This window comes from Komagataella phaffii, chromosome 2 (assembly GCF_000027005.1).
Source record: "Komagataella phaffii GS115 chromosome 2, complete sequence".
NCBI classification, from domain to species: domain Eukaryota; kingdom Fungi; phylum Ascomycota; class Pichiomycetes; order Pichiales; family Pichiaceae; genus Komagataella; species Komagataella phaffii.
In genome coordinates this window covers 353,836-377,109 of record NC_012964.1, presented here as the reverse complement: position 1 = coordinate 377,109, position 23,274 = coordinate 353,836, and the positions used below count along the sequence as shown (strand labels likewise).

Here is a 23,274-nt window from a genome sequence, read left to right as displayed (position 1 = left end):
AAAATACATACTTCTGTATACTTTATTCATTGCTTAATCTTTTCGAATTGGGAGTAGATCAACTTATAATTGAACTTCAAATCGTAAATGATATTGTCCACCTTGGTGTAGCCTTCCAGATTGAACCTCTTCAAGTTCATGAAATCATTTGAAAGTACTTCGTCTTCATCGACCTCTTGGACAAATACCATGACAAATTTGCCTGGGTTCAAGAATGACAAAATCTGGTTGATTAGCTGTGTCTTATCTGCCAGTTTGGGATAGTTAGTCTCAAACGAGGCATAGGAAAATGCCTCCTCCGGGGTGATATGGATGGTGTAATAGTAGTCCTTATCAACAATGGAGTTGGAGGAGAAACCACACGGTTTAAAGGCAAATGCGTCATGCTTTGATCTTTCCTTGGAGAAAAAGGAATCGATGCCCGTCTCTTTCAAAGTTTTCATTCCAATGACATGGCCATAATCGTCGATGTCAAGATTGACATCTGAGAACTGGTCAACTCTTATGTCGGTCATGAACCTTTCACATTTCACGGGGTCAAGCTCTGTCATTAACAGTTCAAAAGTTTCATCTTTGCCCTTGAAATCGTTGGGGGACGAAGGAGGAGAGGGCATGTGGCTTCCATCAGTTCCATTCAGATAGAGGTACCAATGGTCATTGGAAAGATCTCCGACAATGTAAACTTTGGAGGACGATTTTCCAAAGTACTTATTCAGCCACTCAACTTCGCTCTGCCAACTTTGATGAACATGTTTCTGCTGACTGGGGAACATGAAAGATCTTCGGGAATAGAAGATACGATAAGGAGATCTACTCGAGAGATCCCACTGGAGATGGGTTTTCATGAGGTCAAACAACTTGTCAAAACAGTTCAACGTGGTAGTAGTTCCACATGTCTTGAGGATCAACTTGTGGGGGTAGACGAACAGCGAAGATTCACTCAACAAATACGAATCAAAACTGGAGGAGCTAATCTTAGAAAGGATTTCACAGTTGACCAGTTCCAGAAGCGATTCAATGTCTTCCAACGGGATCTGTCTAAGTCCGTCATCTTCCATCTCCTCAGCAGAGCCAGCAAACCAGATCTCCAGAAGTTTTTCGGGACCTTCGAAAGCGTTGGTTGAGTCTAGAGTGGTTGAGAGTTCATGGTTGATGAAATCAGGGACTGCGACACTGTGCAATGTCATATTGCCGGGATTAGAATGAAAAATTGTGCTCTTTTAGTGTCGTAAAGGGGCTTCTTTTGCTGTGTAGCTATGTTTCTCTTGGAAAAGGTCGAATACAATGTTATCTGGGTTTGGCTGGTCTGTTGTACAAAAATGTTAGTTTCACACTGGGCATAAGAAAACAGAACGGTATTTCTTCAGTAGCGGAAGATCTCTCGTGATGTCGTAGTAGGACGTAAAGTTGAAAAGAGGGTTTTTCCGGAGGGGTTTTCTGAAGAGAGGTTAACTTTATTTCACTCAAGAGAAAAAAAAATTGAGCCTCTGGAAAACTCTCACTTCCTATTGAGTAACTCCCAGTATGGCAGGGAGAAGGTGTGAGAAAAACAAAAAACACCACGTGATTATTCACGTGAAAAAAGAATCAAGGATTTATCGCGCGACATAGTGCTTGTTCTGAAATTAATTTTGGAATTTGCTTTACGAATTCGTTCTGGTCTTGTGGGGTATCCCGCGGTGCGTGATTGTGGTTAGTGTCTTGCATCCCAGCAGTATACGCTCCGTCGCGCTTCGCTTCCCCCCTCCCTCTGCTTAACAATCCAGCACGTGCTTTAGACATTCTCGCGTTTGCCCCTAGGCACGCACGTCCATATCGGTGTCTAGAACGAGCCCCCCCAACCCCAGAACTCAAACGAGGCGAGACAAAACTGAGACAGAGATTTGAATTTTATTTAATAACTCTGTCCGCCGGTCTTCCCACCTTTACTTGGTTTCATCAAATATTTCCTACTATGACTGAAACTTCGAAGTCATCGCATTATAGGAAGGCCTCCTTCTCTCCCTACGAGGACACTAAGAGTAAGCTTGCTGCTGATCTGGAGAAACTTGCTGCGTCGTCTGAGCAGGGAGATGATCTATCCCCAATAAACAAAGAGAAGAAAAGAGTCTCTAAACCGAAAAACAAGGTAAGAAGGCGAAAATTCGACTCTTGGGACTACGTGTTTATCGTGATCATCATGTTTGCCTCTTGTGGTATCATCTACAACCTTTTCCGTGGCCCAAGGATCATTTTTACTACTCAGAAGGATCTAGACACAGCCCTTTCAGAGATCGTCAAACCAGTCGTCACGTACACAAACGACGGTGTTCCCACTTCGACAGACACTGCAGGCCAGTCTTTGACGAACAAAGATGAGGACCAAACTCGGTTTGATGTTGCCAAGGAGTTCCGAGCCATAGGGGAAATCTCACCCTTGATCATTCTTACCACCAACGATAACGAATCCGAGCAGTTGAAAAAGACCATCAGCTTGTATTCCATCACCCCTCAGCCAGCTCTGGTGGCAGTGAATCGACACCCACATGTTGAGAAGCTGACTTCCTACATCAACTCATTGGCAGCGCCCCAGGGCTCTTCTAGTTCCACCTCCAACCTTCCAGAAGAAGCTGTCCCTGGAATAGTGATAAATGGAGTACCAGTTGCATCAGCAAAAGAAATTGTATTATTGCATTCCGCAGGAAAGCTAAACGAGTTCTTAAGCAGAAAGAGTCAGGGTCGGTATAGAATTGAACATTGATATAACTACGAAATAAATGAATTATACACTATCCTCAATGCTCTATCAAAGACAATTTTAGAGCCAACTCCATCTCATCGTCATTATTTGATGTGTTGTCCAGGTCACTCTCTATTCTTGAAGATGACCCCTCACCGTCAGGGAAAATGTTTGATCTTTGGGTTTCTCTTTTGGAGAGATCTAGTGCGTAGTTCAATTCACGATCTTCTGAATTTAGCGTTGGGTCTTCGTGTCCTACGACTTCATCACCCAAGATGGCACTTTGAGACCTGGAGAGCTCTAATGCTCTCTTCAATTCTTCTTCTTCCTCTTCGCTTCCCTCTGCTCTCTCCTTTACCTTCAAGCTTTCACTCAAAGCTATGGCTATTGACATTTCTTCTTCCTCATCTTCAAATGAGTCACCATTATACTTATCCAGCAATTCTGACTTTTGTTGCTCTTGAATCTGTTGAAACGTAAAATCTTCAACATCGTCCTTAATATGCCTTCGGTTCTTGACTTTCCTGTCGTCAACACCTGCTCGTTTCAGACTGTTGCGGGCCATCTTCTTTTTGAACTTGTCATAGTTTTTTTGCTCTCCAAACTGGAAATACTGGATAATATTTCCCATTACTATGACCCCGTTAGTTGCAAAATTGTCCTCTTTATCCAACAGTGTTTCAGTGACGGGAAGAATCTGGTCATGAAGTAGGATCTTCCTAGGTAATTTTCTTGAGACGAACCTCATGAACTCTCCACTCACAGCGTCGTACAAAGAGCAGTAGGAATTGTGAGAACCAAAAATGATCACAGAACTGTTGATATCCAAAGAGACAACGCGGGGCGAGTCCTCGTTCAGGTACACATAGTGCTGGAATTTCGGCACAATAACGTGTATTATAGGTATTGGCTGCTGATCTTCCCACGAGCGGACGTTCCAAATTACCGTTTTCCCTGATTTGAAAATAGTCCCACATAAAAGTCCATCGTGACCTGCCAATGTATCGTCTTTTCTACAACATTGCAAGTTCATCTGGCTTATGACTGTTCTATAAACTTGATCATCTTCGGCAACTTCAAGCTCACTAAAATGCCCAAACATATGCAGACTATACGAGTAAACCCTTACTTTATTCTCGTATGATATTACTATGTTTTCATCTCCAAAATCCACTTGCATAGAAAAAGTGGCATTCTCATCGATTTTTTCAGTTTTGATAATTCTTGGTGATCGCATGGGTCCCTTAGAATCTTTCAGATTATGGTCAATAACGTAAATTATTCCCAGTTGGTCTCTCACAATCACACAGTCTTGATAATTGGATTCGATATTAGTAATCGAAGCGTTAGATATCGGCCAGTCAACAACTTTCTGGTAATTTTTTAGGTCCCAGCCAATCACCCTTCCTCTATGATCACCACTAAATGCTCTAACACTGCCATGTTTGCCAGCGATGCTATCTTTATTAATCTTGGTCACTGTGACTATACCCTCGTGGGTCGACTCTTTAAGGGATATGGAGTCATTCAAATACACGTTTTTCTGGTTTAACAGCTTGAGATAAACTTTTCCGTCCCATCTTCCAAATATCATGGCGTTCTTGGATAGTTCACAGCTTGTTGTTCCATTAGGGAACACTCCTGTGATTGGGGTTTCGCCTTTATTACTTCGAAGGCTCGTTATTGTGAGATCTCCAGTATTTTTAGAAAACAAAACCAGTTTATCATTCCTAAAATCCGCTGCAATATCAGTTATCACACCGTTTCTGACAGCATAGGTGTGGTACATCCCTTTTCCCTTGATCCATCTCTGTGCCAACTCTTTCCTCATTAGCAACTCAGTTCTCCATTGGGTAGATCTTGTTAGTGACTGGAACTGCTTAGACCCGAAAAACTTGATGAAATTCTCTCTCCACAGTTCGTTATCGTTGATAACCATCTTCCACCTCTTGCAAACCAAAGAAAGGCCATCCAATGTCATAGGGTCTAAGAAGCTAAAGATTGTGACCAGAACCTCAGAGGGGAGTTCTGGAAGCCCCCGTACGGGCACATTGTCGGGCAAAGGACTCGCCGTTGCAATTCGATTGCCTAAAGAATTCACCTCTTCTTCTTCCATTATCAGTCCAGGAAACCTTGTCCAGAGTGTAATTGGAATAAGTTCTATAAGAGGTATATGACTAGATACATAGGCGTGCACTATATAAAATGAAACTAGAACATAGCGCGATGTCGGATGGCGACTAAAATTTCAACCTGAAAAAAAATGGTGAATAAGGAGAGAATATTGATTAAGCCAAACGAAGCCTTAGAAACAAAACACCTGGTCATTTTGGTCAGAGTTCAACTTTCCTTTATCAAATCCAAGTTCCTCTGTCAGTTCCAGACAAAGCTTCTTCATTTCTAATGGACCAGAGATGAAAATTTTGGAGGTTTTCGTGGGGGGAGGGAGGTACTTTTCGATCATTTCTTTGGTGACATATCCGACATCACCATCCCAGTTCTCAGGAGGATGAGTAAGGGTGTAATGAACGTCAAAGAATGGGTATATGCGGGCCAATTCGTCAATTTCGTCACGTAGTAATATGTCGTTCTCGTACTCATTTGCGAACAACAAATTGATTCTAGTGGTATCTTCAGGAGTAGTAGTTATGTAGCTCAAAACTTGGAGAATAGGAGTGATACCCGACCCCCCAGCAATCATACCTATCTCTGAAGCCATGTTATTCTTGTAGGACATTCTTCCAACGGGGCCTTTAAACTTGACAGTTTGCCCTTGATTCAACGAGGCAAAGGCTTTGGAAACGGAACCATCCTTGTAAGATTTCACCAGGATATCAAAGAACCCTTGGTCAAATTGGGAGGAAATGGGGGTGTAGTATCTCACTTCATTTTTACCATCAACATTGATTTGACAGGCTAGATGGTGGCCAACAGGTATGTCCAAAATTTCCTCGTCTCTGTACAGCTTGAATCGATATATAGCAGAATTTTTGGAGACGACAGTTTTATCTATTAGCTCAAAATCATTCCATTTATCACTTTGTATTGAAGCACGTTTGTTGTAGGCTATTAATAGACGAATACCAACAAACAACCCCAAAACCAGTAGGGTATGGGGGATGAAGTGGTAGTCATGGATTGCAACCCCAAACACGATGAGCGCACAGGGGATATACACTCCATGTAGGGGTGTCTTGAGCAATTCTGTTTTATCCTCTACCATGATGGGCAATTGAATGGGTATTGTTGGAGAAAGGGGTTGGAGAAGGGATCTAGAGGTTGTGGAAGAAGAGAGAAGGAAGAGAAAGTTCTAGTTCGAGCCCTGGCCCGAGCTTGGAAATTCGCTAGCACCGCGTGGACTGCAAAGTGAAATGTTTCGTCTGCGTAGTACTGCAAACACAAGTAGTGTGTCAACATATCAAATGAGGGGACCGAAAGGTATTAGGTGTGATGCTTGGATTTTCTGAAGGTAGGTGAGAGCCGTCGTCCGAAACCGTTCGTAAGCAGAACTGTTAGGTATAAATATGCATGCACTTTGAATCAGGATAGGCACCAGGGTAGGTTTCTATTGAGTGCAAGTAGGTGCAAGTTGATGGTCAATGACAGGAATACGAAACTGGAAAGTACGTGGAAGAGGCTTTGTGATTTGCTGTGATTTGCTCTAACGGATGTGCTCTTCGTCATGATTCAGAATCGGATTTGATAAACTTGGTGACAGAGTAACAATGTAAAATGAACTGAAAAATCAACAGGAGAAATGACAATTCTAGCTTTATCCCTAGTATCAGGTAATACTGATTAGCAGCTAGAGATATTTCATGAGTTATGCCGTCGAGTTTATTTCGGTCAGTATGCATTCAGTCTGCTGAGACAGTTATATCTCACACTCAATGAAAAATCGGCAAAACCAACTACGTTATCATTAGTTCAAGTGGTATCGATATCACTTCTCTAAAATTAACAACCATTGTAGAATTAATGGCCCTCACCTCTACTCCCATTGCTGGTCAACCGTAAAAAAACTGATTGATTTTGCTGAGAGAAATACTATTTGCACTCTTAACTGCATTCCTTCCAGCCAACCGTAAAGGATACCTCAAACCTTAAACAGATCTGGTCTCAGATGTTTCAGTCAAGATCTATCAATATTTCAACCGCCCTACAGAAATGCACAGTATGTGCATTATTATGCATCACGTCGCTAAATGCACAATAAGATCCAGCTGTTCACTTTATTCGTCACATAAATCCAAAAGACCAATCCAAATTAATTAAAACGACTATACAAAAGCTACAGTCCACATTCAACTTAGTTATCAACATCAACTAGACAAAACAGTTTTCAAGTCTGGGACTCCGCCTGCGTACAGCTCTTCCCATTCTTCCACTGTTTTTTCCTCCCCATTGGGCGACCAGGATTCATACTCCTCCTTCGATCCTACAGGTCTCTCCGCAATTGGCGTAATACGGAAACAGTGTCTTACTGGTGCATCGTAATCAAAGTCGAAAACAGGGGAGTGGTAAACAGTTCTGTTATCCCAGGCAACAACAGTGCCTGGCTTATAGTTTGCACGTACCTGCAAATCCAGAGCAGCAGCAATGAAGAATTGAATGAAGTCAAGAATCAGATCACTTTCCTCCTGTTTAAGGCCAATAATTCTTGTACCAAAAACCTTATTAGCGTAAATAGATCTTTTACCCAAAACAGGATGGTATCTGACTAGAGGATGAACTGTCTCAGGAGTGAAATTCTTTCTCTGGATAGATCCCTGGGATAAAGCCGCCTGGGCTTGTGCACGAGCAGAATGAATTAGACGGAGGCCATCCAAAAACTTTCTAAAGCTTGGAGACAAACGCTCGTAAGCTTCAATTGCATTAGCAAACAGTGTGTCTCCACCTGCTTCTGGACCTTCGATAACACCGAAAAAGTTGTTCCCGGTGGCTGTAGCTCGTACGTGGTGTCAGAGTGCCATGCAGGCACACTGATCTTGTTCTCCAATGCTTTTGAGGCGCCTGGTCTTTTGTACACAATGTGAAATTCCGGGAATCCGTCCGGAGCGCCTGATGTCTGGTGGATATGAAGAGGACCAAAGTATTGGCCAAACTTTTTAATCTCTTCCAAGGGTCTGTCTCGCAGATCTTGGTCTCTAAAGACAACCACACCTCTCTGGGCGACGAAAAGCGCCAAATCGTCCTTCTGCTCTGGGGTCAATTGAGACAGTTGGACTCCCTCAACCTCAGTTCCCAGTTTAGGGGTGAGATTCTTGAGCTTATGGTCTCCGCCTTGAGGAAACAATCGTTTCAGCTCGGGATCGGCAAAGAAACCACGATCAACGTGGCTGAAACGAGGCTCGTCATCGAAACGTAGCTTGGGGTCCCAGGTTGGCAGCCATTGAGGATATTTAGACTCAGCTTGAGCCTGTTTGGAAACAGTTAGAACCCCATCTTCTCGAACAATGTCGGTCCCCGGTGAAAAATGCACAACATCTCCACCATATCTAATTTTTTTGTCATTGATGGCAGCCTGTTTGGCTTCCTTGTCAGTATTAAGATTTACCGTACTGAGTTTAGCAGTAATGGACATGATTGTTTGAAGTTGAGTTGAATTGTATTCTGGTTCATTTAGCTGAGTAATCCCTGCTATTTATACTACAGGAGATCAGTATGCGTGATTATGTGGTGAGAGCGAACGTTATCAAAAAAAGTCAACGGATTGCGAGATGAGAGGTGGACTGTGGCATCGATTAGATAATACTCTCTGCTGAGAGGATAAATTGTTCCTGGAGATGAATCTTACCAAAGTCCGATTGTGGTGGTGGAGCATTAGTAAACTAGTGGTTCGATGATACGCTCTAGTGCACTCTGGGTTACCCCAATACCCATACCCCATACCCCATAATTGGTTGTCTGACTTAAACTTAAATTGGTCTGACCTCTTCAACTGACCGCTCAATTGCAACTAGACGGAACTTCTCCATGGATTATCTTTATTCCAGCTCTCACAATGGTTTACAGATGGTTGCCAATGAACACTGATTGGGTCTTTCACTCCGGCATCTGTTTTCTGTCTGGATTGATCGAAGGCTCAATCGAATCACTCGATTGAGCTACCCCTCTACCCCTCTGATTTGCCTGATTTCTGGGGTAATTATGGAGCACGATGAAGGAAATCCAAATGATCCAGGAAGATGAACCAGAATGCTAAATACCTGACATCTAGAATACGCACGCTTTCAAACGTTTCCCAAAGGCCTTCCTACAAATCGGCTCCATCTCTAATATTTCTATCCTACAGTACACTAAATAATAATCCCATTACGCACGGCCCATGATCTCCCTGAGCAGAACACGCCGTTAGGATCTTGCTCCCTCCTAACTTGGTTGAATTTCACCAAGTCATCTCCATACCAATCACGCATCTTGACAGCAAATCCCTTCATTTCCCCGTCTTTATATCCATCAGATTTCAATTCTCCACCGGCCCATTCTTCAGAACCGATGAAGTTTTTAGCCCAATGGGGCTTGCCTCCAGCTGCTTCCAAGCTAGATTCAAAGATCCTGTACCATTTTCCGATCGGAACACTGGTCCTGAAAGGTCTGTACATGGTTGCATTGATGTACAGAGTTAATTGTGAGTTTGTAATTTTGTCCTTGGGTACCCAAGAAAGTTCAGGTGTCGTGTCTAAGTATGGGCGGAGATTGTTACCGATGACTGGCCCTTTTGTATCAATGTGTCTGTGGGAAACGTCTGGTTCCCCGACTTCATTGTTGTATGTGGTGTTACTGCAACGAACTTCGATTGGAGCATGAACGAAAAAGTCTCCATTATGGGCAGCTGTATCTATGGAACGTTCCAAGCTTCTCAGGATTTCCGGTCCGTTGTTCAAAGGAGCAGCCCATTCGTTGACATATTGCGAGAACAGGCAGTCCATGTTCAGACCCTCAACGGACTCTTGAACAGCCGTTGTTCCATGTCCCAGGGTTTCCTTATTTCCGTATTGTTTGCTGAATATAAACCTCTCAACTATAGGGGTCAACTTGGGGTAAACATGCACACATACCCAGAGCAAAAACTCATAGGTCAATCTTCCCCATTTAGTACCATACCAGCTGCTTCTGGGGTTTTTGTACTCCTCCACGGATTTAGAAGCTCTCCACAAAACACATCTCTTGGAATATGGGAACCACCATACACGAACAAACTCATCACTCGTCCAGACAGTCTCCCAGATATCGAGTAGGGTTTTAAACGAGATTACCTCCTGGTACGATTTGATAGCGTATCGAGGAACAGTTCTAATGGTCAATTGAGCAATAATACCGATTTTTCCCAGAGACAGCATGGCAGCTCTGAATAGCTCTGGCTTATCCGTCGGAGAACATTTAACAACCTCTCCCAAGCCGTTTACCAGAGTGATATCTACGAGCTGCTGAGAAACCAAACCATGCAAGGGAGAGGCACCATGGGTTCCAGTTGAAATGATACCACCCATTGATTGTTCCGAAATTGAACCCAAGTTTTGGATAGCCAGTCCCTTCTTAGCCAAAAGTTCGTTCAGCTGATAAACTCTAATACCCGCCTCCACTGTGACATCGGTATACATATCATGTTCGTCTACCTTCAGAATACTTGAATACTTGTCCAAATTGAGCAGCCATTCGTCGGACATTGTCATATCAGAGGGAGAATGGCCAGATCCAACAGTCATAATAGTTTTTTGGTGTTTGAGAGCACTTTTCACTAGCAGCTGAATTTCCTCGAGTGTGGATGGCTGAAAATATAACTCTGGATGGCATACAAATGTCTTGGCCCAGGTGGTATGCACAACCTTAGGTACTGCAAACCCAGCCAGTTCTTGGGGCACAAAGCTCATGGTTGGATGGGGTATATGTTTTTGTTCTCCTAGTTTGGAGGATTTTTTTCAACCGCCCTTTCCCGCGAAGGCAGTGATAATAACACGGGAGGGAACTATAGGCGGAGTGGAACCGGAGAAAAAAACACCCCCTCCCTCGCGGAAAATCTCTTATCTTTTTAACTGACGCGTCTTGTATGCGCTAGTAAGAGGGATGAATAATGGATTTGACTTTGAGAAATTCAGTAGTTACTTGAGTGGAAAGTACACCAAGAAGGAGAAGTCCAACAGGCGCTTGAAAAAGGGTTTTAGAAGGAAAAAAAAGTAAAGAGCCTCCAAAAGAGGATCCCCAAGTTCGAAGCTTTGACTTCAAAAACGATAGGTTATAACGATCTATCAATTAAAGATTCTACGGTCCATGGAGGAGTCTACAACTTCCAGCATGTCAGACCTTACTATGTTCATGAGGTGGAGTTGTCTGACTCAATGGCACCAAAAATCGGAACAAAATCCTTGCGGTTATTATGTTCTATGGAAATTGCAAGGAATTGTGAATCGTTGAGATTAGCCCATATTGATAAAGAGTGTTGGAATAACCTTTGGAAACAGATTTGGGAGATCATTCTGTACAATAATATGGATTCGCCCTACCTGTTCAAGCTATTTGCTACCCAATTCTCTCAGTGCACAGATTTTCCATGCCATACAAAACTATCAATAGACTTCCAGCATCAATACCGTCGGTTGGTCAATCAAGAAAGGGATGTGGTTTTGCATCGTCATTTACTCATTGGCGCAAGTCCAAAGCATAGAATCGAAACAATATGTGGTAATTTTCACTTGGCATCCTTCATAAATGTTCATCAATCTTTTTCTTATGGCGGTCTAGTTAGTATCAAAGTAAGATCACAATTGAGTAGAGAGTCATTGATTTTGTTGTCGAATCTAACTAGCATCACACATTTGGACGTTTCGGGTTGCCGAAATGTCGACGATAGCGTTATTAACTCTTGGTGCATCGCAATCAATGTCGGAAAGTTACCACATTTGAATTGCCTAGTCTTGAATGATTGTCCAATAACAAAATCTGGATTTATGAAATTGCTAAATTTGACCAGAGGAGATATTTTTTACCTTGAATCGCATATACAAATTGATCTTAAAGAGTCGCTCAACGAATGGAACAGCTCTTATCAAAATACTGCACTGTTATCCTTATGCTCCTTGGATAAATGGTACCACGTTAACCTTTTGTATTATACCGCACAAAAAACGTTAAATTTTTACCTGACTCGAATGAAAAGCACAATTGTGGAGGATTATAGAATTGTTGAAGACAAAATATCCCCTTATTCGGATATTGACAAAATCAACACTCAGCTAACAAGTGCTTGGCTTCATAATCTGCAAAGAAAACTGGGCAACAATCCAGTATACTCATATCTACTCTCGCAAAGGGTACCACCTCAACCCAACAAGGTCATCAAAGTCACAAAGGAAAATAAACTATCGGTGGTGCCCAAACGGAAAGTGAAAATAACTTCTTTGAATTCATTTTTTGAAATATGACGTTCAAGTATACTCTTTGTTTAACACGAACTGGTCTTCAACAACACTGGCCCATCTATTCACCTTAATATCACCCATTCCTTGAACCGCAGACATTGACTCCGGATTAGCATTTACCAATTCTCGCAAACTTCCAAACTCAGATATCAAGTTTACCGCATCTGTTTTAGTGATATTTCTTATAGAGGTAACGGATTTGACAAGACTGTTGTAACTCGAAGAGTCTTGCTTGCTGTTATTAATCAAAGTTGACTCTGATAGGTCACTCAATTCGTATTGTTTCAGGTAGACAATATAATTTGCAGCTTCTTCAAAGGACCAGGACAGTACCAAACTAAGATCGTTATTGACGCAAGTTTTGGTTAATTCTCTCAAAATATCCTCATGAGAGTCGATATCGACGACCACCAGCAACAGTTTCAAATTGTTGTTGGTAAAAGAGGTATCGTTTCCATTCATCGACTTGATCTTATTCATGATATACTCGGGATGTAACTTATGGTATTTCAAAGACAGAAATAAAACAAATGTCTGGGAATTTACTAGATAGTCTACCTGCTTGATGTTGCTGCTGAATTCCCAAGAAACTGTCTTCAAATGTTTCAGCAATGGGTTACCGGTTTGCGACTTGTTGACTTGAATGCTGTTAAAGGTTGTCTTTCCTGTTTTCTTTTGATGTCTTATAGCTAAATTTGAAGGGGTATTATCCATGCGAATGACTTTGCTTGTAGTAGTAGATGTTACGGGAGCAGACGATACGGGAGCAGCATCTTCTGTAGTTTTAACATTCTGGATTTGGTCGGATTTGGGGGTAGGAAGGGATCTTTTAGGCAACCGTTTCAACGGAATTTTGAGTTTTTCGGAGCCTTGCTTTGCATCTTTATTTTGATCTTGTTCTCTTAAACGTTTAACCCCGGCAAGAATAGCCTCAAACGATGTTGTATCCGTTTTATCTTTCCCATCATCAGCACCACTCATAGTAGAAAAGACTAAATAGTTGGATTCTCACTTTCTGCTCCACTATACTTACATAATCGAAATTCATTGTCAACTTTTTATCCACTTCACCAAACAATGTCACAACAGAAAGGTTAGTTCACAATTGCGTTGTACCCTGAAAATATACTAACAATTTAGTCGACTTGACCACATTGCCACCGCAGCAAATTTTTGAGTTTAAAAGACAGATTCAGCAGGAAGTTCAACATCTCCAATCGTCTATTCAGGCCCTCAACACTGCAAAAGCGAAATTCAACGAATGCATTGCCAATATCGACAGGGTGTCAAAGAGCCCAGAAAATGACATATTGACTCCTCTGACTTCATCCTTGTATGTTCCTGGGAAAATTGTTGATAATGACAAGTTTCTTGTGGATGTTGGAACTGGTTACTATGTCGAGAAGAACGTGGAAGACGCCAAAGAATTCTACAAGCTCAGAATCGATAAATTGAACCAAGATAGTGAACAGCTAACCCAAATGATCCAGGAAAAGATCAACATCATGAAAAGTGTGGATAACGTTCTGAAGCAGAAAATTCAGCAGGAGGAGAAGAGCAGACAGCAGACCACGCAAGCATGAATAATGGATAGGATTTGGTTAAAAATACACAAAATAAAAGCTAGTACACATCCTTATAAACTCATAAGGCTAGGTTGAATGTGCTCTAATAAGGAAGGGACTTGTAGGACTTTTTCTAAAAGCAATTCTTTGGATCCTTCCAAAAGTTTCCCTCCGGTTTCGCTCTCCGTTAAACAGTTGAGAAGAAGAGCAGCAGATGTATTAATTTCAGTCAACGAAATGCTGACATTGGAGGAGTAATTGAATAAAGTAATGGACTCTTGTGATGCTTCAATGTTATCTTTCGCTAGTTTATCACTTTCTCTAGGTAAGGGTTGTCTTAAAGCTTCCATCTCCCCCACTCTCACCCTGACAGGGTATTCTCTGGGTTTGATTCCCTTTATGATGAATTTTCTTTGATCATTATCTAACTTGATGACTACGGCGGAACTGCTAGGAAAAGCGTTGGAGACATTCTTGATGAAATCCACCGCTGGTAAGAGTCGCTTGCTTGAACTGTCGCCAAATTGTTTCTCATACGAGCGCCATAATGATATTTGGGTGACTTCACCATCTTCTACAGCGTAGTAACAACATCTCATCCATACAGTTGCTCTTGCTGGTTCGCCCAACTGGTCTATAGCACTGTACAGATCAGCAGTCAGCTGTGGCGGGTGAGCAGGAGCTGGAGGCCGGACTCTTTTATTCAGTTTTAACATAGGCAACTCATTGGTGAATTCAGTTTGGAAGTTTAATCCATATGTAAGCAACCTTGGTAAAATACTCTTAATCAACAATGCACGTTTTTCGTTTTTCAGCAAGTTCAAAACTCTAATGCCACCTGGTAGACAATATTGATATAAGAAATCAACACTTGCGAGTATCAGATCATCGTTGAAAGAGTCTCTCACGGCTGTCGTGGAAGTAAGCATTAGATAAGAACTGACGTTGTCTAATACTTCATCAGTTATATCGTCAGCACCGAAAGGCTTGGTTAGATTAGATCTTACCATCAGTCTGGATAGTGATCTCAACGTTGTTATCACCAATGATCTGTCAGTTGATTTTAGTAGGATTGATATCAAAGAAAGGAACATCGGATCATCCTTCGGAGCAGGTGAAATATAGGAACTAATCGTCTCGATGAGATCCACCGAATACCTCAACAATTCTTTTGAGGCTTCAAATAGGTCATCCAGCATACTGACCTGTAAATGAATTTTATTGTCAAGGATTAGAAGTAATATCTCCTTAACCCTAGGGTTCAATGCGACGACTGACGAGTTATCTGTATCCTGAGATATATTTCGCAGTACAACCACAACGTTCAAGGTTCGTTCAATATTATGATTAACAGTTTCTGAAGGATCAAAGATGGAGCAACTGAGGTTTGCTGCGAGCTCATCTATCAACCAAGGATTAGCCCTCAAATTCAAGAGGCCAGGCTGCTGAACACTAGCTTGTAAACAGGTATCGACGGCCCAGTCAACTTCTTCGCTCAAGCCACTCTTGAAGGCCATTTTCAGTCTATATTGGAGGTTGGGACCGGGATTATTCAAACCGGGAAGCCCTGTATATTTGAAACTTGATTCATTCTTCAGGTAGTTATTATTTTTCAAGTACTCTTGATCTTGTTCATCCAACGTCGGAATATCGATCGGTTTAGGTATGATGGAAGGCTCTGGAACTGAAGAGCCTATGATGTTAGTAGGGTTCTTTCGTGAAAGAGCGGATTCTGGCCGGGGCGACTTACTTAGATAACTCATGTTGTGATCAACCTGAACGAAAACAAGTTCAAGTAAGCGTTAAAGGTTGGCCTGAGAAGAATTTCGCGTTCCACAGATATTTGGGATTATGTAAGGTGAAACTAGAGTTGAGAGGAAGGAGAAAGTGTGGAGGGAATGACAAACTCCTTCGGAAGTTATTGTCAAGGTTAGAGAAATGAAGATGGGTGCATTATTGGTCTACAGGGGATACTAAGCGAAGTGGGTCTACATCAAACCGCCTATTTAATGATCACACAATCTCAAATCAACGATCTACCTATCTTCTCACGTGATAGACCACTAAGAATCTCTAACCTCACGTCTTGGGGAAGATGTTCCATCTGCTCTCCAAATCAGACGTTGCTCATCACCGCCCAGCTCATCAAGCTAGGTTTGAAAGTTTATTGTCATATCTGCAGCCTCAGGAACCTAAAAGCAAGCTTAGGAAAAACTTCTCAATATTATGCACCATCTCTTAGGAACTCACGTGCAACTTCATGATTGCTCTACTAACATTGCTGTTGGGGCCCATCAATTACTGTATTTAAAGGCAGTAAGGGTATCTGCGCTGTCACTTCTTGTTAATCAGTTACTAAAGAGAACATGAGAATTTTTCACTGGATTCTCTTCTTTATTACCACTTCGCTTGCCAGGCAATCAATCCTGAGCAATTCCGCCTCTGATAACACTCCATCTCTGGTTGAACAGTACGCCCATGTGGTCTCTGAATGGGATATTAATGACCTCAAAGAATATCTCAAAGACTCTAAGGCCTCAATTGACGAGAAACGATCTAAAGACGTGGAATTTTTGCGATCCATTGCTATAGAGAACCTTGTAAAGACAAAGAAGCAAACCAATTCTTACTGGGATTCTTTCAAATCGTTGTTTTCGGCTCCAAAGTCTTACCTTGAATCCCCATTCAATAATGACAGTGGCAAGACTGAAAACGTGTCTGATTGGATCTTTGAAACTTGGTCAAGCAGTCAATTGAACAACCTTTTGAAAGACGCAGGCATCAAGGTTCAACCATATCAAAGCCGTTCTTCTTTGATTGATGCTGCAAAGAAGAATTATGGCAAGATCAGCAAAAAGTCTAAAGCTTCTGGCAAGTATCCAGGCGCCTGGTTGTACAACAAATGGTCTAACGACGATCTCGTTGAATGGCTACTTGACAATGAGGTTATTGGTCAGCAAGAAGCAAAGAGATTGAACAAGAACAGAAATGCTCTCTTGAAGAAGGTCAGAGATCATATTTACTCCGTTTCTTCCTACTACCGGGATCTCCGTGACTCGTTGATTGAAGACCTTGACCTGGATCTTGAAGACGTTTCTCAATTCAAAGACGACACCATCAACAGCTGGTCGGAGTCACAATTGTTGGACTGGTTAAAGATCCACAAGATCAAAGTCGATGAGCAGTACTATCACAACAAAGACTACCTATCTAAGAAAGTGTCTGAGAACAAAGCTCTTCTGAAAGATGATGTTGAGAGCTGGTTGAGCAGTGTGAACAAAGTTGTTTCTCCGTACTTGTCGAAATCCACTGAGCAACTTGAGAAAGCCAAAAAGACTGCTGGCAAGAAGAGCCAAGAGGCTGGAGAGTTCATCAATGATACTTTCTTAATTGATGTCTCTAAGTGGTCACGCTCCCGTCTCACTTCTTACCTAAAATCTCGTGGAATTCGTATTCCATTATTTGCCACAAAGTCACATTTGGTTAAGCTGGTAGAGAAGAACAGATCCACTCCCCCAATTTCGTGGCAAAAGGGAGTCAAAGATTCAATCCCTGATTGGATTTTTGAAGGCTGGAGCACTGCCCAAGTTGAGAACTGGCTGAAGCAGAACAACGTCCCAATTGACAAAGGTGTCAAGAAGAGAGATGATCTTATCAAAAAGGCCATTGAATGGTATGGAGACGCAGCCAAGACTGCTTCCAAGCAGCAAGAGAACATCAAGAACACCGCATCTGAAAAAACTGATGATCTGAAACAGGCTTTCCAATCTCTTAAAACTGGTGCTAATGATTGGTACGAATCGTTCTACAACTACTACAATTCCTGGTCTGAGAAGGACTTGAAAAAATACTTGAAATCCTACGGAATCGACACCACCGGCCTTTCTCACACAGATTTGATCAATCAGGCTAGGTCCGTGTCTGAGAGGGTGCTGAAGGGAACTCCATTCGATACTCAACCAAGTTTGGTCAACCGCCTGTCTTTTGGGTATTTTGATAAGCAAACTCCGTTCTACTATTCCCTTCTCTCTTACTACTACCAATTCAAGTCATATCTGGCTACGTATATACCATTTGTCCATTAAGTATTAACACATGAAATAAATGATTATTATTATTATTGAAAGAGCGTATATAGTCTAGCATTTTCAGTTAAATAAGAAGTTGAAATTAGTTTTTAACCTGGTATTCACGTCTGTACTTGTCGTCAACGTTGACTAAATAGTAAGAACCGTTTGGAATGTAATCAGTTGAACCAGTTGGTTTGAATGACTTCTGCAAGTGTGCCTTTTCTCTGAGAGCAATAGCAGTCTCATAGTCTTCGGGAGTGGCGATGTTTCTGGATTTCAATTTCTGTTTCACATTCAAAACTTTGATAATAGAAGAAAGGTCACCGTTGACTTTCAATGAAAACAGAGAAGATGCCAAACCAGATCCGTATGAGAACAAACCTACTCTTTTTCCTTGTAGCTGGTCGTTCCCAACATAAGTGAGCAAGGAGGCCAAGGCACCATAAACGGATCCAGTGTACATGTTACCAGTATTAGTTGGAAGGGTCAAACTTGGAGCCAATCTCTCTTTGGCCAGATCCTTAGAAAGACCAACAAAAGTCTTCTCCACAGCTTTGTCGACGAGAGACTTCTCGTAGTCTAAAGTGGCTAGTTCTTGGTCGACGTCAGGCAGTCTAGTTGGGTCGGCTCTAAAGTCATTGTACAGGATTCTAGCATAAGACTTGGTTACTAGCTTGCAAGTTGGGACGTGAAACACATTGTAGTCGAAGTGTTTGATTCCAACAGCTTCAGGGCCAACTGGGTTTGCAGCAATTCCTTTGGCAATGGCCTTCTTGGAGTAAGCCTTATAACAAAAGTCCAGAGCTTGGACATAGCAAGCTAAAGAGAAGTGGCCGTCAACGACTGGATACTCTGAGGTGAAGTTGGGCTTGTAGAAGTCATAAGCATGTGTCATGTATGATCCTCGGACAGATTCAAAGGACAAAGGAGCGTCTGGACCGATTAACAAGGCAACGGTACCGGCACCACCAGTTGGTCTAGCAGCACCCTTCTCGTAGATAGCAATGTCACCAGCGACGACAACGGCATCTCTGCCATCCCAGCTAGACGACTCGATCCAGCTGATACTGTTGAACAAAGCATTAGTACCACCATAACAAGCGTTAATATTGTCCACACCTTCAACGTCTGTGTTTTCTCCAAGTAATTGCATAAGGACAGACTTAACAGACTTGGACTTGTCCAATAATGTCTCAGTACCGACTTCCAGTCTTCCTATAGAGTTTGGGTCGATGTTGTAGTTCTTCAGCAAGTTGCTCAATGCGGTAAGAGACATTGAGTAAATGTCCTCACGATCGTTGACAAAGGCCATGTTGGTTTGACCCAGACCAATGGTATATTTACCAGCGGCCACGCCGTCAAATTTTTCTAATTCAGCTTGGTTGACAGCCTAGAATGTTAGTGGGACTGTTGTCAGTGGCATGGCGGCAATGCAGCCCTCAAACGAACGGACGCGTTTTGAAGGAACAAAGGACGGCCAAAGGGACTAGAGATTGACTTACTTGGCCTGGCAGATAGATTTCCATGGCTTTGATACCTATGTTACTTGGACGAGACATTTTCTTGGATTTAATTGGATAAATTAGGTGGAGATTGTTAACACTTGTTGGTCTATTGCTATCTCGTATAGAGCTTTAAGTGGGTGACGAGTAAACTTGAAAATCTGATAGTTGAGATTACGGTTCATTTTTTTTCTCGTTCCCGTCGTTTATAATTATCATATCATATTCGCGTGTCATGGTGGGGTATTACCCGAAGACAGATTAGAAGCCTCTTACCTTCAGCTTTAGCATAACGTACCCAATGCCCCGGTAGACGAATACCACTACAATCAATAGACCCAACAGAAGTTGCCAGTTCTTTTTCAATTGGTAGATTTCCAGCACATCTGTCCCGTTAGAGAAGATGCAGGATCCATCGGGGTTTCTGAAGTCGTCCTCGCAGGTGAGCCTCAAGCTGGGGGGAAAGGCCAAGTTGAGCACTCCCATCACGGCATAGTAGAGTGGTGATAGCCAGTTGATACCTCTGAGAAATGCGCCCATGTTCAATGACATCACACCTGTCATAAATGTGGCAATTGACAGGAAAATCGAAATAATGTTCACGGCAAATCCCACTTCATCAAATATCACATTGAAGATCACGCCCAGTGATTCACCACAGTTCACAATACAGATACTAGCATAGTACATGGCAAAAAATAACCCCGGCGTCCTAGGGAATCCGATGACCATTACCATGAAAACAGAGAAGAACGCACCCGATACGAGCTCGAAGGGTAATTCCAATGTAAGATAGGCCATGAAGAATGATTCTGCGGAAACAACCTTATCTTTGTATTCAGTGTAGAAGGAGGTTCTTTCCAGGGGAAAAATCATGATATTGTTCAACATGCCGATGAAGTAAAGAGCTGTCATCTGTTGCAATGCTCCCAGTCTCTGTTGAATAGAGGTATAATCGTGCTTCAACGGAGAATAGAATAGAGCCAAGATGATACCAAGTCCTGCTATTTGAGCTATTCTTCCGAACAGAATGTTAGTATCCCTCCTAATGCAAAGGGCTTGCCGCTGAAGTAAGATCGTGTATCCCTTCATGAAGCTAGACCTCTTCTTAATGGCGACATCCTCCATGGAAAAAGTATTGACAGCCAGAAGCTTGGTTTCCTGATTATCACGGGATTTCCACTCGTCCAAGAACAGGTTAACTCGTTTTCTTGAAATTGTCTCGTTGATTTCGTTTTGAACATTGACAGAAATCACGTCTAGAACATGATCGGCAGCATTGACAAAGGCCGGGCATGGATATCCCATGCTCTCGAAGTGCTCTAGCATCTCATTCGGTGTTCCTTTGAAAGCGACATGTCCTCCCTTTGCCAGCAAAAGGATAGAACCCAAACTATGGAATAGATCCAACCTTGGTTGATGTATAGTCAATACAACGGTTTTATTTTCGTCGCAAAGTGTCTGCAATACTTTCAATATTGACCCTGCTGTGAACGCATCTAAACCAGAAGTCGGTTCGTCTAGCAACAAGATCGGGGGATCGTTAATCAACTGTATAGCTATGGAAAGTCTTTTTCTTTCTCCTCCGGATATTCCCTTGACGAACTCCGATCCGACTAACACAGTGGCTACATCTCTGAGCCCCATTTTCAAAATTATCTCATCCACTCGTTTCTCAACTTGATGCCTTTCTAGGTTCAATCGTAATCTTGCAGCAAAAAGAAGTGTTTCTCTGACGGATAATGATGGGATCAAATGGTCACCATCTTGCGAAACGTACGAGCAGATCTCATCCATATCCTGAAAACTTGCTAATTGGCTATCCAAAAAGATATCACCAATTGAAGTGTACGAAGTTGTGACGTTTGAATGCAACCTCCCACTAATCAAGTTCAGTAACGATGACTTTCCTGATCCTGAGGGGCCCATGATAGTATTCAGTTGTCCTGGCTTAAACTCAGCGTTGACACCATGGAGAATCTCTTTCTCAGTAGACGTACGTTCAAGTACTTTTCTTACTCTCACCTTCAAAGATGCATCCTTAAGTGTGATTGTTAATCCATCACGAACCAAGACTTCTGCTTCTTTGGTTGCATCTTGAGTAGAACTCTTCAAGGATTTTCGTTTGGAAGAAGAACTAACCTCTTGGCTAAGGGCAGACCTACTTTTTGTTTTGTAGGTAAGCATCAACCCTGCAAATAGATAAAACCCAAATGCCATTGCCACTTCAACACACAATGGGAGGGCTATAAAATTGGGCCAAAATCCAAGGTTTCTAATAATATTATTGCCGTAGTAGGCGGCGCATACTTCATCGATATTCGGTTGTGATGTATCCTGAAAACATTCACCCCTGAATCCAGTGAACTGGTTTGAAATTACAGCACCGTAGCCATACCACAAGTATGCTATGTATTTCGTCCATCTCACATAAACTGGTATTACCCTCGAGTTTGCAAGGTAACCGCATGCCATTGATTGTAATGTAAAGTTGAGATTGGCCATCAATGACGCCAAAGCATACTCCCGTGAGATGGAAACACATGCCATAGCAAAACACATCGACACTAAATGTGCAATATATACAGCAGCAAAGTAAATAAAAAAGTGCCTCGGGCTATCCGTTCTGAGTCCAAACATAAAATACCCAATAATTGACTCTAATATGGGAATCCAAACATCTTCGGTAAAGAATTTGGAGATTCGTCTGGATATCAAAAAGGAAGGCGCAGATACGACTCCTTCTGAACGTTCTCTATCGTATATTTTAATATCTACTGATGACAATCTGTAAACTTCAAAAAGCAGAAATAAATATGGTTGCAGACCATTAGTGGTATACAAAGCACCAGTCATTGTCCTAATACCTCTGAGTGAACTTCCAGGAATGAAAAACACCCATCCACAGATAAGGCTGACAGCTATTGTCTCAATTAATAGTGAAAGAAGAATTAATGGACTTCGAAACGACAGAAGCATATCTCTTCTGGTTAATATCTTAATCTTCTTAGAAAATGAGACGGGAGACTTGACCTTGGATACAAACGTTGGATCAACAGAAATTGGTTCAAAGTCATGAGAATCTTTCCAATGGTCCGAAATTTTTGACAGGGACTCCCAGCATTTGTTTTCAGTCTCTTGATCTTTCATATTAATACTGACAATTTCAATGAAATAATCAGCCGGATTTACCTGCTTGGGTACGTGATAGCCAATTTGTTCAAAATAGGGGATAACCTTATCAAGAGGCCCACTATAACAAGTTTTACCTCTAGAAAGCAAAATTAGGTTGTCGAAAAGGAAAAAAATATCTGACCGAGGCTGATGGATACTCAACACAAACGTTTTCCCCTGGTTTGCAAGGTTTTTCAGTGTTTGAATCAGAAGAAGGGCACTATAAGCATCCAACCCTGTTGTTGGTTCATCCAAAAATAAAACGGAAGGGTTGCACAACATTTGGATTCCAATTGATAGACGACGTTTCTCTCCCCCAGAAAGACCCTTATGAGTATCATTTCCTACCAGAGTATTTCTACAATCTTTCAAGCCTAGCTCCAAAATCACCTGATCAACAATTTCAACCAGCTTCTCTTTAGGCTCTTTCAATCTCAGTTCTGCAGAATACATCAGAGTCTCATAACATGTCAAATTGGGGAGAAGTATATCTTGCTGAATGACATATGCATGGCTGATGGTGTTGATATTTGTCTTGCCGTTGTATGCTATTGTACCTTGAATGTTTATGTTCCCAGAATTTTCATTCCCGTTGGCTAGACAGTTCAACATTGTAGTTTTGCCTGACCCTGAACCCCCCATGATGGCAGTGATGGTTCCAGGCTCAATGTCAAAAGAGGTTGCTTCCAACAGCACTTTGGAAGTAGGAACGTCATTTCTTTTGCTTGAAGAGCTGAAGAATGCTCTTCTACTTTTCTTGGTTACCACTGCCAAATCTCTTACAGAAATACCAACTCTGGGTGTGTCATTTTCCTTCATTGTGGA

At 42.0% G+C, this 23,274-nt stretch overlaps 13 protein-coding genes across 13 annotated transcripts; 4 read left to right on the top strand and 9 right to left on the bottom strand.

Moving 5' to 3' along the window:
- Nucleotides 1–26: 26 nt before the first annotated feature.
- Nucleotides 27–1,187, bottom strand: PAS_chr2-1_0202 (S-adenosylmethionine decarboxylase, required for the biosynthesis of spermidine and spermine; the record flags this gene model as incomplete). Its single annotated transcript, XM_002491045.1, has 1 exon — nt 27–1,187. One exon carries the CDS (start codon nt 1,185–1,187, stop codon nt 27–29), a length of 1,161 nt encoding a protein of 386 aa, XP_002491090.1.
- Nucleotides 1,188–1,954: 767 nt separating this feature from the next.
- PAS_chr2-1_0201 (Hypothetical protein) lies at nt 1,955–2,740 on the top strand (the record flags this gene model as incomplete). The annotated part of the gene is made up of 1 exon (XM_002491044.1): nt 1,955–2,740. The coding sequence occupies one exon, from the start codon at nt 1,955–1,957 to the stop codon at nt 2,738–2,740; it is 786 nt and encodes a 261-aa protein (XP_002491089.1).
- Nucleotides 2,741–2,774: 34 nt separating this feature from the next.
- Nucleotides 2,775–4,835, bottom strand: PAS_chr2-1_0200 (F-box receptor protein, subunit of the Skp1-Cdc53-F-box receptor (SCF) E3 ubiquitin ligase complex; the record flags this gene model as incomplete). The annotated part of the gene is made up of 1 exon (XM_002491043.1): nt 2,775–4,835. The coding sequence occupies one exon, from the start codon at nt 4,833–4,835 to the stop codon at nt 2,775–2,777; it is 2,061 nt and encodes a 686-aa protein (XP_002491088.1).
- Nucleotides 4,836–5,024: 189 nt separating this feature from the next.
- PAS_chr2-1_0199 (Essential protein required for maturation of Gas1p and Pho8p, proposed to be involved in protein tra) lies at nt 5,025–5,942 on the bottom strand (the record flags this gene model as incomplete). The annotated part of the gene is made up of 1 exon (XM_002491042.1): nt 5,025–5,942. One exon carries the CDS (start codon nt 5,940–5,942, stop codon nt 5,025–5,027), a length of 918 nt encoding a protein of 305 aa, XP_002491087.1.
- A 1,099-nt stretch (nt 5,943–7,041) lies between these two features.
- Nucleotides 7,042–8,303, bottom strand: PAS_chr2-1_0198 (Fe(II)-dependent sulfonate/alpha-ketoglutarate dioxygenase, involved in sulfonate catabolism for use; the record flags this gene model as incomplete). Its single annotated transcript, XM_002491041.1, has 2 exons — nt 7,042–7,503; nt 7,575–8,303. 2 exons carry the CDS (start codon nt 8,301–8,303, stop codon nt 7,042–7,044), a joined length of 1,191 nt encoding a protein of 396 aa, XP_002491086.1.
- A 715-nt stretch (nt 8,304–9,018) lies between these two features.
- PAS_chr2-1_0197 (D-Arabinono-1,4-lactone oxidase, catalyzes the final step in biosynthesis of D-erythroascorbic acid) lies at nt 9,019–10,593 on the bottom strand (the record flags this gene model as incomplete). The annotated part of the gene is made up of 1 exon (XM_002491040.1): nt 9,019–10,593. The coding sequence occupies one exon, from the start codon at nt 10,591–10,593 to the stop codon at nt 9,019–9,021; it is 1,575 nt and encodes a 524-aa protein (XP_002491085.1).
- Nucleotides 10,594–11,058: 465 nt separating this feature from the next.
- On the top strand, nt 11,059–12,141 carry PAS_chr2-1_0196 (Hypothetical protein; the record flags this gene model as incomplete). The annotated part of the gene is made up of 1 exon (XM_002491039.1): nt 11,059–12,141. The coding sequence occupies one exon, from the start codon at nt 11,059–11,061 to the stop codon at nt 12,139–12,141; it is 1,083 nt and encodes a 360-aa protein (XP_002491084.1).
- A 3-nt stretch (nt 12,142–12,144) lies between these two features.
- On the bottom strand, nt 12,145–13,119 carry PAS_chr2-1_0195 (Single-stranded DNA endonuclease (with Rad1p), cleaves single-stranded DNA during nucleotide excisio; the record flags this gene model as incomplete). Its single annotated transcript, XM_002491038.1, has 1 exon — nt 12,145–13,119. One exon carries the CDS (start codon nt 13,117–13,119, stop codon nt 12,145–12,147), a length of 975 nt encoding a protein of 324 aa, XP_002491083.1.
- Nucleotides 13,120–13,215: 96 nt separating this feature from the next.
- Nucleotides 13,216–13,721, top strand: PAS_chr2-1_0194 (Subunit of the heterohexameric cochaperone prefoldin complex which binds specifically to cytosolic c; the record flags this gene model as incomplete). Its single annotated transcript, XM_002491037.1, has 2 exons — nt 13,216–13,231; nt 13,279–13,721. 2 exons carry the CDS (start codon nt 13,216–13,218, stop codon nt 13,719–13,721), a joined length of 459 nt encoding a protein of 152 aa, XP_002491082.1.
- A 53-nt stretch (nt 13,722–13,774) lies between these two features.
- On the bottom strand, nt 13,775–15,466 carry PAS_chr2-1_0193 (Component of the RSC chromatin remodeling complex; the record flags this gene model as incomplete). The annotated part of the gene is made up of 1 exon (XM_002491036.1): nt 13,775–15,466. One exon carries the CDS (start codon nt 15,464–15,466, stop codon nt 13,775–13,777), a length of 1,692 nt encoding a protein of 563 aa, XP_002491081.1.
- A 603-nt stretch (nt 15,467–16,069) lies between these two features.
- PAS_chr2-1_0192 (uncharacterized protein) lies at nt 16,070–17,788 on the top strand (the record flags this gene model as incomplete). Its single annotated transcript, XM_002491035.1, has 1 exon — nt 16,070–17,788. One exon carries the CDS (start codon nt 16,070–16,072, stop codon nt 17,786–17,788), a length of 1,719 nt encoding a protein of 572 aa, XP_002491080.1.
- An 85-nt stretch (nt 17,789–17,873) lies between these two features.
- PAS_chr2-1_0191 (3-hydroxy-3-methylglutaryl-CoA (HMG-CoA) synthase, catalyzes the formation of HMG-CoA from acetyl-Co) lies at nt 17,874–19,332 on the bottom strand (the record flags this gene model as incomplete). Its single annotated transcript, XM_002491034.1, has 2 exons — nt 17,874–19,163; nt 19,276–19,332. 2 exons carry the CDS (start codon nt 19,330–19,332, stop codon nt 17,874–17,876), a joined length of 1,347 nt encoding a protein of 448 aa, XP_002491079.1.
- A 204-nt stretch (nt 19,333–19,536) lies between these two features.
- PAS_chr2-1_0190 (Putative ABC transporter) lies at nt 19,537–23,268 on the bottom strand (the record flags this gene model as incomplete). The annotated part of the gene is made up of 1 exon (XM_002491033.1): nt 19,537–23,268. One exon carries the CDS (start codon nt 23,266–23,268, stop codon nt 19,537–19,539), a length of 3,732 nt encoding a protein of 1,243 aa, XP_002491078.1.
- Nucleotides 23,269–23,274: the final 6 nt, after the last annotated feature.